Raw genomic sequence first — 17,773 nt, 5'->3', positions numbered from 1 at the left:
AGATAACATGCTGCTCATGAATTTACATTCTGAGATATTACTGGCATAAATACTTCAAGAAAGATCTATTCTATTCAGATTATTTGTGAAACTTTTGCAGTATGGAATAATGATTGAACCCAAGAAACTAGAATGGCTTCTCAAGAGACAGAAAGGGGCTTGCAGAATTGTATCCACTTAATTAAGCGTAAATATAGATCAGGCACAGTCAACATTTACAAGAATTTGGGGGGATAACAGTCGCCCAGGTTTCTTACAAATACTTTTAATTGGGTTTCTTTAGGCTTAAGGAGATCAGATCAAGATGAAAAGAGTTCATCTTGAATTCTAGCATTCCAACAAAAAGCTATCACCATATCAATGGAGCAGGCAGGATATAATTTACTATCTAGTCAAATGCCTGATTTAAACTATGCCCAAAAGACCGATGAGGGGGATCATCAAAATAGCACCAATAGCACCAGAATGGCACAATTCCTAACCACCAATCAACTGATACTTCCCAAGAAATCTCCAATCACTAACCAATCAAGTTCCTCCCCCATTCCAATTCAACAAAAACCATAATATTGCAAAACAACCCATACTTCTAAACTTGCACCGAGAGAACCTTTTTGGAACATGAGGTAAAACATCTGTTAAAATGCTATCTATATTTCAGTATTGATTTCCCCAATCAAAAGATAACTCCAAGGAAAGACATGTTCAATGTTTACACTGTCAAACAGATAATTCAAAAGAACAAGTAAAACTATGCAATCAAGACAATCATTTCTGCATTTCTCCTTGCCCCAATTGCTTAGTCAGACTCATGAGACAATTCATTTCCAATGTGAAATGTTATCCTTAGCCCTTGAAGAATTTATAATATCACCATAGGAAGCTTTTCAGAGGTAGTTATCTACAGTAATTCCTTACAATTAACTTTCAATCTCCACCTCTCATTTTAAGTAATGTTCAATGCTCCGTATCCGTAATAAATATCATAATTTCCCACAAATCTACACAAAGATGCACAGACTCATAGATGCTCTTCTTTGCATATATTGAACCTTTCTTCAGCTATCCATCTAACAGAAAAGACAAAATGCTTGCTACACTTATAAGCATGCAACTTAGAAAGCCCAGAATCAAAATAATCATCCAGTAGTTTATGTGAAGTTCACCCAAGATCTTCTCTAAAACACTAATTGTATATGTCTAGGCAACATATAATGTCATGCGCAATATTTAATCTGTGCAATATTTGTAATATTAATATTCAGGCCTTCCATATTTGTTTAATGCCAAGTTCTATTAAGGATCATGGGACATAGGAAAACAAATTGCTATGCATTGAGAAACAGAGTCTTAAAAGAAATGAGTTTTCAAACAGCTAAATGGTCAAACCATATTTTCCTATAAGTTAAATGCTGCCAGAACTCAGGGATTCACAACAACAGAAAACTAAAAAAGACAAGATCACACTTGCATCTTACTTTTTTCCCCCAAAAAAGTTAGTATTGGGAAATGAAAAGAACTCTAAAACCCAAACACAGAGAATAAAAAAATAGTAATAATTCTTCATCTGATAAGGAAATTCCTAAGGGCTTTTTGTCAAACTGTTTGATATAGTGTGAATGTGTTTTTATGACACTCCCATAAAAATATACCAATCCAACCTAAGTGTGCCTTCCAAGCCCCCAAGGCTTCAGATTTTTCCTAAGAACATTCAGAAACAACACGCACGTACCCCCCATTCTTTTCTCCCTCTAAAAAAGAAATTCTTGCACAAGATACATAAGCTTTCTAATTTGGGGAGTTGTATATGAAAAAGATCACGGGAAAAAAACATTTTTTCCCTCTTTCACAGGACAATGCTTATTCTGGTTAAAACAATAACAGAGGCATTTTCAAACCTTCAAAAGTTTTGTTATCCCATACTTTTAAAAAAATCATTCAGAATGTGATATATTCTAATCACCAAAAGTGTTTATCTTAAGGATGCTCAAAAGTTTATCCTGAATCCTGGATCTTCCCCACAGCATGTTAATTTCGGATGAATAAGGGATATATTACTCCAAAATGGGAATTTTCTCTGTTGCTGTCCAGTGATTGTATTTTTGTAGCCAGATCTGCTAGCCTAAATCTGCGGAAGTGACTTTCTAATTAATGAACATGTGTAATGAATGCTCAAATTTTCTGTAGCTGCAATGAAAAAGAAGCAACCATAGTTTATCTTCATTTTAAAAAATATTGAAATTATAGCAACAAATAACGCATTTTATGAAATACAAAGAATCGTGATATATGATTAAATCCAATACTAAATGTGCTGGCTGAGTCCAATCAGCTTGATTTACATTAATGAAAATAATGGTAATATACACAATATTACAATATGATTTAGAAATCTATTATACCAGTATGTTTATAAAGATTCTTAGTGCTCATAAAAAAGTCATTAGCTTAAACCTTAATGGCAGAGAATTAAAATACTTCAATTTCTTCATTTCCACCACAAATTGAATCATGGAATAATTAGTTTTACGCTGATGCATGCAACATAATGCAGGGTCTTCAATAAAGAAGAACAGACTATCCTCTTTAGCAAGTTCTAAAGAGGATGAGCCAACAGCTGGTCCTTTCTGGCCTACCCAAAATTCTTTTTCTCCATCACAGAAAATACAACAGGGTCTTATTTTCTTTTTACCTACAAAATATGGCTTGGGATTTATTATGGGGAGAGGGTTTATTGTTCTGGGGTTGCCAGGCAGCTGCTCTCTTGCAAGCGGGCTCCCAAAGAGCCGGGCACAGCCTCATGTGTGAATGGCTGTGTGGCGCTGTCGCAGCAGCGCAACACAACAGCCATGAAGCGACCACACTCATGAGCAGCCACCCGGCAAACCCCCTTTGCAGCCCGGCACAGCGCCATTCACTGACCTAGGGGTATTGCCAAGCCACGTGAGCGCCTGTTCATCGCCGCCCGGCTCCCATGGCTTGGCACCTTCCAAATGCCAGTGAATGGCGTTCTGCATGGCTGGAGAGGGGGGTTGCACGAGTGGCTGTTCCGCTCTCGCTCACCCGCCTCCCAGCCTCACAATGCATAGCCCAGCTCTCATTACAGAGCCAGGGCACCTCAACCACTGCCGCCATCCCAGCCTGGCTTTTTCCACGGCTTTTAATCCGAGTCTTTCGGCAGTGGCAGCTCTGGGCGCACGCTCTATGGTTGTGAGCCAGCTGCCCATGAGGCTGTGCCCGGCTCTTTGGGAGCCCCCTTGCAAGAGAGCAGCCGCTCAGCAACCCCCCCTCTTCAGCTGGGCACAGTGCTGCTCACCAACCTAGCGGTATCCCAAAGGCACCAAGCAACGCGATCACCTTTGCCTCCCCCCAGGTTCCCGCAGCTTGGCACCTTCAGGATACTGCTATGTTGGTTGCGGCGCTCTGCCTGGCCGGAGATGGGGGGGTTGTCCAGGGGATATGTGTGTGTGTGTGTGTGTGTATATATGTATATATTTATACACACACACACACACACACACACACACACACACACATATATATATATATATATTTGTTTTCGTAGATTTCGGAGCTGCCGTCTTTCTATAAATCTTGGTGGGGGTGTGTGGAGTGCTAGCTTTGTTTCAGTAAGTGGAATGATTGGTTGTATGGTTGTATCATGATTGGTAGATTGGTGCTGATTGGTGCTGCCTGTGTGTCCGCTGTTCTTTCGTGTTGTAATGGCCTCAGTGGTGGGTAGGGCTCTCAACCTCAAATGGGAAAAGACCCAAATACAACAAGACCAGCATATATATATATATATATATATATATATATATGTATGTATGTATGTATGTATGTATGTATGTATGTATGTATGTTATATTTATGCTGATAAATAAATAAAGGGAGACTAGTATAGATCTATTTCAAGCTATTTAGCTCTCATCAGCTAGCCATACCCAAGTTTGGGAATCGGCTAGCTGATGAGAGCTAAATAGCTTGAAATAGATCTATACTAGTCTCCCTTTATTTATTTATCAGCATAAATATAACAAAATGTAACAAAAAGGCAACAGTAAAAAATATTGGGTTTCTGTCTGGATGGTCTCTTGTGACGAGCCTAATGACAGAGAGTGGAAGTGTGACCTTCCTCCCATACTTGGGCATACCAGGGGTTGTGACTTTAAGTATGTATGTATGTATGTATGTATGTATATATATATATATATATAAGAGCCAAGGTGGCGCAGTGGTTAAATGCAGCACTGCAGGCTACTGCTAGATCAGCAGGTCAGCGGTTCAAATCTCACCGGCTCAGGGTTGACTCAGCCTTCCATCCTTCCGAGGTGGGTAAAATGAGGACCCAGATTGTTGGGGGCAATATGCTGACTCTCTGTAAACCGCTTAGAGAGGCCTGAAAGGCCTATGAAGCGGTATATAAGTCTACTGCTATAAGTCTACTGCTATATATATATATATATATATATATACACACACACACACACACACACACACATACATACATACATACATATACATATATACACATACATACATACATACACACACACACACACACACACACACACATATATATATTGTATTTGTGCTGATAAATAAATAAAGGGAGACTAGTATAGATCTATTTCAAGCTATTTAGCTCTCATCAGCTAGCCATACCCTTTACTGGGAATTGAACCTGTGCTGTATTGCATCTTAGGCAGATGTGTTAACCACTAAGCCACAGAGCTCGACTCCTTATCAGCCAAGCCAGGGTGAAAGATATCTATTTAGATTTACAACCCCCGGTATGCCCAAATATGGGAGGAAGATCACTACTTCCATTCTCTGTCCTTCAGCTCGTCACAAGAGACCATCCAGACAGAAAACAAATATTTTTACTGTTGCCTTTTTGTTACATTTGTTGTATTTGTGCTGATAAATAATATATATATATTTATCAGCACAAATAAACACACACACACACACACACATATATATGTGTGTGTGTGCATATGTATGTGTTTTCAAACAGTGTGTGTGTGTGCGCTTTGTGTGTAAACTCTGTTGGTTTTCAAACAGAATTACCTAACATTTGTTTGAATGTAATTTATGAATACCATGTAGATGCAAGCAATGAATGTTTTGAAAGGATTATAAATACTGTATGAGTGTGTGTGTGTCACACATACATACATTATATCTGGGAAGATTATTTCAACTTTGACTCTTCAGAGATCCCACAGTGATTCTGGCCAGCTTAGATTTTAAAACTAAAAAGGAAACAAAATATATCAAAGGAAAAGAATACAGCTGACCAGAAAAACCAAAGGGCTAATACCATTGTAATGCAAAGCCAGGGAGAATAACTTCTTTGATAACTCCTTCCCAATATGACATCGATATATATAATATTAAACCCATATCAGCATTTCTATAGCATTAACCAGATCTGATAGAACTGAAATTATTATTTTAAAAAGACTGAGTTTTTAAACCTGACCCCAACCTGAACAGAAAATTGCAGCTTATGTGTAATGTATGTGCATGCTGCTTGCATTCAACAGAAAAACTCAGTGGGGCCTGTTTAAATAATAATAGAAAATCAGAGGCTCTGCTTAGCTAGCAGATTTTCAAACAAAACCTCCCAAACTTCCTGTAGGGAACATGACAAATGTCTGTTTTGACTCATTTAGTAAAAGACTGCCATGAAAGAGAAAGGAGGAAGGAAACATACAAAGAAAGAAAGAAAGAAAAAAGCATAAGAAAGAAAATAGAGCAAGTGAGGGACTAAAAGGAAGATTAAATATAGGAGGAGAAAAAGAAGAAATGAATGTGAAGAAAAGCTACGTAAGACAAAAAGAGAAGAAACAAAAGGAAAAGTAATAGAAAAAAGGAGTAGAAAAAACAATTAAAACCAGAATAAAAGAAAACAGGTAAAGATTGAAATATACAATAAGGATCTTTTAAAATATATATTTGAAAGAAGAGTGAAAAGGGGAAAATGGAATATAGTTGATATTTAGAAAGAGAATAGGTTGTAGGAGGAAAATACAAATAAAAATTTGAGAAACTGTTGATCTTGCTATTAGAACAACAGTTCCTATTTAATTTTCCCAACAAAATAATGGAATTAAAAAGAATTCTGGCATGATCACATCCTGAGTCAGAAAGGAAGTTTGTAAATCTCTTGCTGAAATCATGAGTTCCTAATTTTCTCAGTTCCTTCAAATTCAGTTCAATTCCTAATGAACACTTGGAAACATCCATGCATTTCCCTGGGAACAATATGAAATCCCTAAAGATTTCCTGATTGCTCCCCATCCAAATAGCAGTTAGGTCCAATCCTGCTACTCTTCCGCCAAGAGTAGCTAATTGTTGCCATAATCAAACAAGTTATTGAAAAATGTTTGTGTGCGCACACAGTAAAACACAGAGAAAAAGATATAGCAAAGTTTTTCAAGAAGAGTAGATTTTCACACTGAAAAATATGTGAGTTTGCTTCTGGCACTTTTATACATTCCTATGCTCAGAAATATCCCTTCCTTAAGATTTAGCACATGTCTTTCTCTGCCTAAATCATTACTGTGCTTCAGACAATACTTGGTAGAGCTCCAGGTTCTAATAAAAAAGTAAATTAGTTAGATTAAGTGAAATTAGATTACTATGTAATTCCTCCCGTTACTTAAGGCAGAATAGTTTCTTCAAGAATAAATCAATGCAAACTCCTCATTTGAAAATATATTTTAGCTGCCATTTCTAGTGCTTCCAGATATTTTGTCCGTATAACATATATGGTTAATGTTGTATAGGTAGTCGTCCAATTACGGCCACAATTGAGCCCAAAATTTATGTGGATAAGCGAGACATTTGTTAAGTGAGTTTTGCCCCGTTTTATGATCTCTCTTGCCACAGTTATTAAGTGAATCACTGCAGTTATTGGTAATCCAGTTATTAAGTGAATCTGGCTTCCCCATTAATTTCCTTGTCAAAAGATAGCATGAACCCAGGAAACTGAAACCGTCATAAATATGAATCAGTTGTCAAGCACCTGAATTTTGATCACAAGACCATGGGGGATGCTGCAATGATTGCAAGTGAAAAACAGTCACAAGTCCCTTTTTCCAGTGCTGTTGTAAGTTTGAATGGTCACTAATTGAACTTTTGTAAATCGAGGACATTATATAGTATATGACATATATGACACTGAGTATATGGCAATCTTGTACGTTTTACTTATATTTTCATGCCACTGCATGGCTTGTATGAGATTAAGTGAAACTACAAAAAAAGTTATGTGTGGATACATTCCGTCATCATAGTAGAACAGTGGGAGTAAATGTTCTATTGGGATTTGCTCAGGGAATGTGTATAGTTGTGGCTACTTTCCATTTTAGACAGGTATTTAAAAAAAATTCAAAGCACATATAAGAAAGATCACAAAACATGCATTTACTTAAACACCCTTAACTATTCCTGTTTTGCTTGCTGTACTACAAGCAAAAGACCATCCCTTTCTATCAATTCAGCAAAAGCAGAAAGGCAGGTTTTTAGTCATTTATATCTAGCAAATATAAGGCAAGGCTTATTGACAGCTCCAGGGCCAATTTTGAGCAACAATATAAAAATTTCTTCTCTATCTAAAAGTACTCTGAAGCTTCAGCAGGAAAATGCTGGAAATTAAGGAACAAACCCCTTCAATTATAAACCAGCATTCTCAAGAAAGAAGCAGACTAAGTCCTCTTTACCTGTTAAGTTTGTTTTACAAATGGTTGTTCTTTTTAATTCTGGAAAGTTCATTCTTCATTTTATGGTATACAGACCAGGCCTCATTCAGGCAGTTCCATTTCATCCTTAACAATCCTTTTTATCCCTCTTACTCCACTGGGCACTCAGCCTCTACAAACAGGTTCTGTTCAACACTCATGATAAATGGTTGATGTGGCAAATTGTGTAATTTGCCCTTCAACTGATATCCTGCAGATGTGTTAGGATTACAACTCCCAAAATTACTGGTGAGATCTGTATATGCACGCAATGAGACTTTATTTGCAACAAATATTTATGCATCACAAGACTGTTCAACAAATGGTATGAAATCCACCTCTGAGCTTCTTTCAGGTTTGTGAGAATGTTCGTGTAGGTGATTATTTTTAACAATGAATTTAAAATGGAATACAGGCATGCTTTAAATTGTAACCCGTCTGAAAATTAATATTGACTTTACTGATGCAAGGAATGCCAGAATCAGTCGAAGTTCAATTTACGAAACAACCTAATTGTTGTACTGTGTTCACTCAGAGAGAAGTTAGTGATTTATTTTCATTCCTGCTTTGATGCCCTCCAGAAATATTGAGCTATGATTCCACAATCTCTTTTAATGCACAATTCCTATTTAAACACAGAACATACTGTATACACATACATACCCAATTTTGACATCCCCTCAAAAATGCTTGTGGATTCCATTTCAATATCCGCATACTCGTTTCTAAAATGTTAATCCTCCCTAAGTATCCTAAAATGCTAAGCTCTCTGAATCCATGTTTACAGGCCAATCTGCAAGGAGAGTAAAATTAAATGGAGAATTCTATTAAAAGGCAAAAGAGTATAAAGATGAAAATCATATTGGGGGAAACATTGCATGATCAAAGAGAAAGAGAGGACATATGATGGTTTTGATCTTCTCAATTTCAAAGCTGACTCTTAAAACTAATTTAGAAAACCGAAAGTCAAAGCCTTTCCATAGATAGCGGCTAAAGAGATTCACAGAGCAAGCTATAGACAACACTAAAACAGGATGAGCAATTTGTGATTCAGGAGGCTACAGGAAGCCACCCATTGCTTCAGCATAATTATAGGAACTAGGTCTTCATGATTTATTGGGGGAAGATAGCATGTCATGTGAATGTACCCGTAATGTTTTCGTTTTTCGTTGCCATGTATTTTGAAAGCCAGGAAAACCTACAGAATAGTCTGGCTGCCAGCAGTTGCTGAGTGATGGGTTCTTTCAGATAATAATGGGGGACAACGTAAGTAAGAATGGAAGATTAAACAACAGCCTCCCACAAGGCTCTGTAATGCCACCAAGACTACATCAGATATGTTCGTGATGTTCGCAAATTTGGATTCGCTGATGATTTGGCCATAGTGGTACAAGAAAAATACATGGAGGTGGCTGATCTTAAAATCTTGGGGAAATTCTTCACTGACCTGAGTGAGGATAAGTCCTGGCACCAGCAAAATAGTAACTATGTGTTTCCACCTTAACAACAAACTTACATACAAAAGCCCTGAAGTTCTACTTAAACAACAACTTACTCACCTAGCACCTTGGAGTAATATTGGACCAGACTCTATTCTACAAGAAACATCTAGATAATACGGCAGAAATAGTCAATACTAGGAACATACTGCAGAAATTATGTGGAACCAAATGGGGAGCTTCAGCTGCCACCCTCAGGTCATCAGTCTTAGGATTGGTCAAATCTGCAGCAGAATACTCTGTCGCTATATGGCTTAAGAGTGAGTTAAGTGCCAGACTCAATGATATCATGAGGATTATAACTTGATGACTTCCTGTTCTGAACAGGAAGCACCTCTAGCTTTACGAAGGCAAGATGTATTAGTGAGATAATACAGAAAAAACTATGAAAAAAATCATTCCTACAGGTGCATGATGACTATCCTCATTTATCAGGAAGAAGACTCAAATCCAGGAAGCACTTGCACAACATCTTCCCAACAACTTTAACATCAATTCCCAACAGAAAGCCAAATGGGCTTTGGTCACCACTATAAAAAAGACGCTGAGACTCTAGAAAAAGTGCAGAGAAGAGCAACCAGGATGATTAGGGGACTGGAGACTAAAACATATGAAGAACGGTTACAGGAACTCGGCATGTCTAGTCTAGTGAAGAGAAGGAGCAGGAGAGACATGATAGCAGTGTTCCAATATTTGAGGGGCTGCCACAGAGAGGAGGGGGTCAAACTATTTTCCAAAGCACCCGAAGGCCAGATAAGGAATAATGGATGGAAAATGACCAAGAAGCAGTGGAGTTATGATCTTGGTCTGAGGGGTAATGAGACCATACCCCTGTCGTGGTCAGACCACTGCCTACTGAGGCTAGACTTCCGGAGGCCAAACCCCCACCGTAGGGAGGAGGAACCGACCAGGTGGTTCCGCCCCAGGCGACTTATGGACCCTGTAAGGTTCCAGACGGAGCTTGGGGTTATTCCTGATACTCTCGCCCACAGTTCGGCGGAGACTCTTGCTGCTGCCTGGCACTCGGCAGCATCAGAGTCTCTGGACCGGATTGCGCCCCTCCGGGTCAGCGGCTCCCGGAGGCCTCCTTGGTTCACCGAGGAGCTCCGGGAGATAAAGCGCCGGAGGAGACGCCTAGAGCACTTGTGGAGATCCGATAGGTCCGAATCGAACCGGGCACTTTTGACAGCATGCACCAAGGAATACATTCGGGCATTAAGAACAGCTAAAAGAACACACATTGCCACCTTGGTAGCGTCCGCCGAGTCCCGTCCAGCCGCCCTGTTTAGGATAACCCGCTCCCTCCTAAACAGGAGGGAGACGGGGGACCCCTTACAGGGTAAGGCTGAGGAGTATGTTCAGTTCTTGGCGGACAAAGTTGCTCGGTTTCGGTCGGACCTGGACTCCACCCCCGCAGATCCAGCCGAGACACAAGGGAATGACTTGGCAGACCATCTCTGGGTTGAGTTTCAGGATGTTGCCTCTGGGGATGTGGACAAGGCTATGCGAGCTGTGAGTGCCTCCACCTGTATACTGGACCCGTGTCCCTCCTGGCTGGTTGCCAACAGCAGTGAGGTGACACGAGGCTGGATCCAGGTGGTTGTTACCGCCTCTCTTCGCTCAAGGCGGCGGTGGTGAGACCCTTCCTGAAGAAACCGTCCTTGGATCCAGCCGTTCTTAATAACTACCGCCCAGTCTCCAACCTCCCCTTCGTGGGGAAGGTTGTTGAGAAGGTGGTGGCCTTCCAGCTTCAGCGTACCTTGGAGGAAGCTAACTATCTTGACCCCTTCCAGTCCGGCTTCAGGCCCGGTTACAGCACAGAAACCGCTTTGGTCGCATTGACCGATGATCTCTGGAGAGCCAGAGATGGAGGCCACGCATCCATCCTGGTTCTCCTTGACCTCTCAGCGGCTTTCGATACCATCGACCATGGTATCCTTCTGCGACGACTGCGGGAGGTGGGGGTGGGCGGCACTGTTCTGCAGTGGTTCTCCTCCTACCTCTCGGACAGGTCGCAGTCGGTGTTGGTGGGGGGGCAGAGATCGTCCCCGAGGCCCCTAACTTATGGGGTGCCGCAGGGTTCAGTCTTATCCCCCCTACTATTTAACTTATACATGAAACCACTGGGCGAGATCATTCGGAGGCACGGGATAAAATACCATCAATAAGCGGACGATACACAGTTGTATCTGTCCGCCCCGTGCCAACTCAATGAAGCGGTGGACGTGATGAACCGGGGTCTTGAGGCTGTTAAAGACTGGATGAGAGCTAACAAACTGGTACTCAACCCGGACAAGACCGAGTGGCTGTTGTGTTTTCCTCCCAACAATTTGGCCAACGTTCCATCACTCAGGCTGGGGGGTCAAAATTTATACCCCTCAGACAGGGTCCGCAACTTGGGAGTCCTCCTGGACCCACAGCTGAGTTTTGACCATCACTTGTCAGCTGTGACCAGGGGGGCATTTGCCCAGGTTCGCCTGGTGCGCCAGTTGCGGCCCTACCTGAACCGGGAGGCCCTCACAACAGTCACTCAAGCCCTTGTGATCTCTAGGCTGGAATACTGCAATGTGCTCTACATGGGGCTGCCCTTGAAGAACATCCGGCGACTTCAGCTAGTCCAGAATGCAGCCGCGCGAGTGATTGTGGGCGCACCACGGTTCGCCCACATAACACTGATCCTCCGTGAGCTGCGCTGGCTACCTGTTGATCTCCGGGTGCACTTCAAGGTCCTACTTACCATTCATAAAGCGCTCCATGGTAGTGGATCTGGCTATTTGAGAGACCGCCTTCTGCCAATTACCTCCCTTCATCCCATCAGATCGCATAGAGTAGGCCTCCTCCGAATTCCATCCGCCAGTCAGTGCCGACTGGCGACTACGCAGAGGAGAGCCTTCTCAGTTGCAGCTCCGACGCTATGGAACAATCTCCCCGTGGAGATCCGCACCCTCACCACCATCCAGGCCTTCCGCACAGCCCTCAAGATCTGGCTATCCCGTCAGGCCTGGGGATAGGACTTTACTCTCGCCCCTCCCGAATGTTGAGTGAATGTTGTGTTTTACCGCTAATTATTTTTACTCACATTTTCTTTTTGTGTTTTGTCCTGCACTCCCCTCCCCTATTATTGTAAGCCGCCCTGAGTCCCCTCAGGGAAAAGGGCGGCCTATAAATGTTTAATAAAAGTAATAAAAGTAAAGTAAAAAAAAAAAAAAGGTAAAAAGAAGAGATTCAACCTAGAAATGAGGAACTTTCTGACAATGAGAACAATCAACCAATGGAACAGTTTGCCTTTGGACGTTGTGGGAGATTCATCACTTGAGACTTTCAAGAAGATATTGGACTGCAATTTGTCAGAAATGGTGCACGGTCTCCTTCTTGAGAGGGGGTTGGACTAGATGACCTATAACCTTTCAGAGTCTGCCAGGCCATCTTTCTTGTAAAAATGAGGAAAATGAGAAAGTCTATATTAAGAGATTATTAATGGTAGCAATTATGATGATTAAGCATTTGCTTCTTCTCCAATAGGAACTCCTATCTCCATCAAAAGACTTGGGATCTGAGACAACCCCATTTTTTCATGTATGAAAACATGACATTTTTTGAGCCAGAGGCTTCATTTTAGGAAGGATACATTACTTTTTCAGAGGAATAACAACCCTCCAATCTGCTGCAATTCCTTTCCATTTTACAATTTAGGTTAAAAACTATTCTTTTACATGTATGTATGTATGTATGTATGTATGTATGTATGTATGTATGAAATTATAGAATCAGAAAATGGATAATTACCTGGCAAACTGAGTTGGGAGTTGAGGGAGTTCCCAGTTACTAAATTTTCATCAGTTTGATTACCACAAACCCAATGATTCCCAGTTAAATTTTATTGCACTTTCCAGAATCATAACTATTCTAAATTTGCATAGAACCCCTTTCCATTTAATTGATGTGGAATCCACATGAAGCCCCTGAGAGAATGGATAAACATTTTTCATCAACCCATAAAACTTGGGAAAGTGAGAGGACCCACTCAATTCTCATTGTGCTAAACAACACTTTCTAAGCCTGCCATGACTGCACATGTTCAGCAACCAGTACAGGCATGCACACATACACAGAGAGAGAATCAGATCCAAAGATTTGAAATTTATAATATATAACTAGGGCAAAGTCAAAATCATGAATCCTAATGTGTGAAATTTGGAGGAAAGGTGTAGAAACTTTGCTCCAATTTCCTGTGGGAGTTTAGCTAACCTAGGCTGTTGCAGTTTAAAAGTGCTTTTAAAAATTAAAAAAATAAAGCTTGAAAAAAGGCTCGGTTGGAAGCAAGTGGAACTAAGATCTTTGGAAGGGGGAAATCAAAGAAAAAGAAGGTATTGGATAGAAAAGATTGAATTGATGAGATTTCTTTTCTAAACAATGCTTAGCAATGATAAAGGCCAGACCAGCATTGTCAATCCACATGGATAAATCTCAAGGTTTTGCATGCATTAAGTGAAATAAAAAATAAAATAAATTAATCTAAGAAAAATATAGGTAAAGTTTACTCCTTGGAAATCCACTAATTACTGAAAGGAAAGCTTTTCTTCTAGGTAAAGGTCATAAAGATAATGGGCCACTAAAATGATCAACCAAGTCTAGAAGATGTTCCTAACTATAGGCTGGTTTATATATGCATATCTAATGCTTTACAACTGCAATGAATCCTGGCATGCGAATCTGCCGTCAACATGCCAAATAGGAACCATTATACCATTAGCATACACATTCAATAAAATCAGTTCAGACATTTAATTTTTCAGTTATGATGCTCTTTGAATAAGCTGTGGTTGCTTAAACATGTTTTGAAAATAGTTAAACTCCACTTGAAATCAATGTGTCATTTTTTTTCTGAAATAGTCCTCCAATTATGCTTCCGGTAGATATACCTGATATTTTAAATTCCCTAAAATGACAGTCTCTATCCCTTCACCTAACTTCAAAAATAAGAAAAGACCATTTTAGCTTCTCAACTGGATGCCATTAGGAGCCCAGAAGCAATAGATGCATTTACAGTAGTAGCATTTTCTCACTTGTCTTCCCCAGCAAATTGATATTTGACCTGCTTACAGTCCTAATAAGGAACTATCTTGATGTGTAGCTAGTGAACATCCCACTTGCTGTAAATTATACAACCTCCTTTAAAACCCATTCTGATTACTGGTCCTCACTATCTTGAGATAATACATTTTATTGTCACCTATTCTGTGAAAAAGTGAAAAAGGATGACCTTTTGTTATTTCACAATCTCTTGAGCTTTAGTTTAATTGGATAATCTCTATGCTTACAGCAAGAAAAAAATATTCTATTGATTCTAGTCACTGTATACTATTCTATGCATTTTTAAAATCCCAACCCCCACTTTATTCACCATTTTTATAAATTAAAAAGCTCCACATATTGTACACTTCTCTCATAGATCAATTGTTCAAGACATGCTTCTCCAAATCACCTAGGAAACATTCTCCAAAATGTCATTTGGGGAAGTGATGAGTTTCAAGGTCTCAAAATTTCATCTTTCAAATTTGTAAATGGAGTTGCAACAGGCATTTAAAACTTGTTTATGAAAGGACACAATACCTATATCAAGACTTCACTTCAGAACAGAACCAGGAAATTCTGAGTAGGGGCACGAACATAACTTAAAGCAGTGTTTTTCAACCACTGTGCCGCGGCACACTAGTGTGCCGTGACGTAGTGTAAGGTGTGCCGTGGGAAAATTACTTTATATATAGTCAATATAGGCACAGAGTTAATTTTTTTTAACATTTTCTAATGGTGGTGTGCCTCGTGATTTTTTTCATGAAAAAAGTGTGCCTTTGCACAAAAAAGGTTGAAAAACACTGACTTAAAGTACATATCAACAGTTGATCTTATTATCTACTGAAGATCTTATGACATTATCAGTTGAATTGCACAGAACTTAAATGCTTTTCTGTCTATTGTCTATTCCCTGCCAGACCACAAATCAAACTATATAAGGCAAGACAATAAATGCAAGAAAAGAGCATATACTTTATTTGATTTTTTTTTTAATCCCATCATTATTATAACTTAAGGCAGCGAACAGAAATAATAATTCTTCCTTTTCTTATTTTCCCACAGCAACCTTGTTGGGCTGAGAAAGAGTGACTGGTCCAAAGTCACCCAGCTGGCTTTCATACTTAAAGCAGGATTAGAATTCACAATCTTCTGGTTTCTAGGCCAGCACCTAAACCTACTACACCAATCTTACAGTAAATTTTCACCTTGTCTTTCTGGTTCTTTGAATAATCAAGGCAGTTTTGCAACAAAACATAACTTAAAATCAAAATATCACACTGGCCATTTGAATAATAGGGAAATGTAATTGTTCCCATTTTACAGATAGAAAAATTGAAGCAAGAGACAGATTTGAGGTCCTTGGTGATCTCTGAGCTTGGTTGTTTTCTTGCAGACATTTCATTACCCAAACTAGGTAACATCATCAGTGCTAGACTACCACTGAAAATGTTATCTAGTGTGACTAACACTGATGATGTTACCTAGTTTGGGTAATGAAACATCTGCAAGAAAACATCTAACGACTAACCCCTCATTTCAATCCAGGGCTACAAATATTCTCCTTTATTGCAAGAGACAGATTGCAAAAATATCTAAAGCTAAGAACATATTGAGAACATTTTATAGCATCCATTGCAAGACTATCTACTGAGAAAATAGACAACTCTTTCTTAACAATTTTCATTGAGCTTTCCAAATTCAAACTCTCACACAGCATATATAATCACATCCATAGTTTTCCCAGATGCAATGTATGGCTGTGAAAGTTGAACCGTAAGAAAGGCTTAGCATCAAAGAATTGAGGCATTTGAACTATGGTGCTGGAGAATACTCCTGCGAGTCCCTTGGACTGCAAGACGATCAAATGGGGTCCTAGAGCTGATCAACCATGACTGCTCTTTAGAAAGCCAGATCCTCAAGATGAAACTCAAGTACTTTGGCCAACAAATGAAAAGGAAGGACTCACTGGAGAAGAGCCTAATGCTGGGAAAGACTGAGGGCAAAAGAAGAAGGGGACGACAGAGAATGAAGTGGCTGGATGGAGTCACCAAAGCAGTAGGCATGAGCTTAAATGGACTCCAGAGGACAGGAGGGCCTGGAGGAACGTTGTTCATGGGGTCAGACATGACTTCGCAACTAACAACAAACAAACACACACACACACACACACACACACACACACACACTAAATAGCCCTCAAGGTGGCTTGCTATTCTTAGGTGTCCCAGAAAGGAGCATAGGAGCCACATAATTTTAGAAATACTTCCAAGGCATCTTTGGGTGGCTACAATTATTCCAGAAGAAAATTCCAGATTTCATTTATAAAACATAAAGAGTTCATTTGCAAAACCAAAGGATTCATTGCTATTTGCCTCCCAGAAGAGGCTATATCTCATATTCACCCACCACCACCCATATACCAAGAGGGGGAAAAAAGATGTTTTTTGTGCCAAATACCAGGAAGGATTCACTATCCAATCAACACACACACACACACACACACACACACACACACACAGAGAGAGACACACTTGAAACAAGACACTTAAGCTTCCCAACCTTCTACTATAAACATTAACTCAGAGCAGGAATTCATCAGCACATGCATGGTATTCCTTCAGCAAAGAACTATGAGGCTATTGTCATGTACAATTCACTTCCTCCTTTCTCCTCTATGCATTTTTTAAAGGAGGGTCTCTGATGAAATATTTTGGCTTTTGTTCAAGGGATTCTCCCCTCCTGCGGTGTCTGTCAGCCCCTCCTTACTCCACCGCCTCCAAATAAGAAAAACTCATTTATCCAATTCAGCAGGCCCCTTTTAAAAGCAGGCAAATTCCAAGTGGAGAATTATGAGGTCCTCCACCAGCTTCTGACAGAATGATAAAAAGCCACCCTTCTATTAATGGGTATTTCCCATCCCCTGAACAACCCAGCTGGGGAAGACCAGTTATAATTAATCTAATTCTGCATCAAAAGGGAAAAAGGCAGGTGAAAGGAGGTGGTGGCAAAGGAGAAAAAAAGGGAGGGGGGCATTAGATCAGAGAAAAATCTACTTTATTCTCAGCCTCATTGAGAAAATATAACCAGAACATTACACAGTCCACAAACTATCATACAGTTCTTAGGCATATAATGCTTCCTTCTTGCTTTTTCCCCCCTCTAGAATTTAAAAAGCAAGAAGCATACTTCTTTAGTTCAAATTGAAAAGAAATCAGTTTAGAAATAAGTCTCATCTCATTAGGCAGAAATTTTAAGAATATTAAGTCTTAGTTGCCTATTGCAACTCCATTTACTATACAAAACTTCTCCCCTCCAGAAAACCCCCAAAACTTTCTGAACTACTAATTTCAATTGTAGGTGTCTTCATTGTGACATCACAATAATCCATACAATGCCTATACAAATGTTAATTCCACTGTACTTTCAAATGGAGACAAATTTTAAATG

General features: G+C 39.8%; 1 protein-coding gene across 10 annotated transcripts in view; it reads right to left on the bottom strand.

The window, feature by feature from the left end:
* The window catches only part of RARA (retinoic acid receptor alpha), a 211,055-nt gene that overhangs the window by 66,071 nt on the left and 127,211 nt on the right, over positions 1-17,773 (bottom strand). The window contains exon 1 of one of the 10 annotated variants that reach the window (XM_032236711.1): positions 7,734-7,800. The exons of the other annotated variants lie outside the window; for them this stretch is intronic. Coding sequence (XP_032092602.1) covers positions 7,734-7,785 — 52 coding nt within the window. The 5' untranslated portion in view covers positions 7,786-7,800. Of the gene's footprint in view, positions 1-7,733; positions 7,801-17,773 lie in introns of those variants that run through there. 10 annotated transcript variants of the gene reach the window in all.

The sequence above is a fragment of the Thamnophis elegans genome, chromosome Z (assembly GCF_009769535.1).
Source record: "Thamnophis elegans isolate rThaEle1 chromosome Z, rThaEle1.pri, whole genome shotgun sequence".
NCBI classification, from domain to species: domain Eukaryota; kingdom Metazoa; phylum Chordata; class Lepidosauria; order Squamata; family Colubridae; genus Thamnophis; species Thamnophis elegans.
This window is presented reverse-complemented; position numbering and strand designations above follow the sequence as displayed.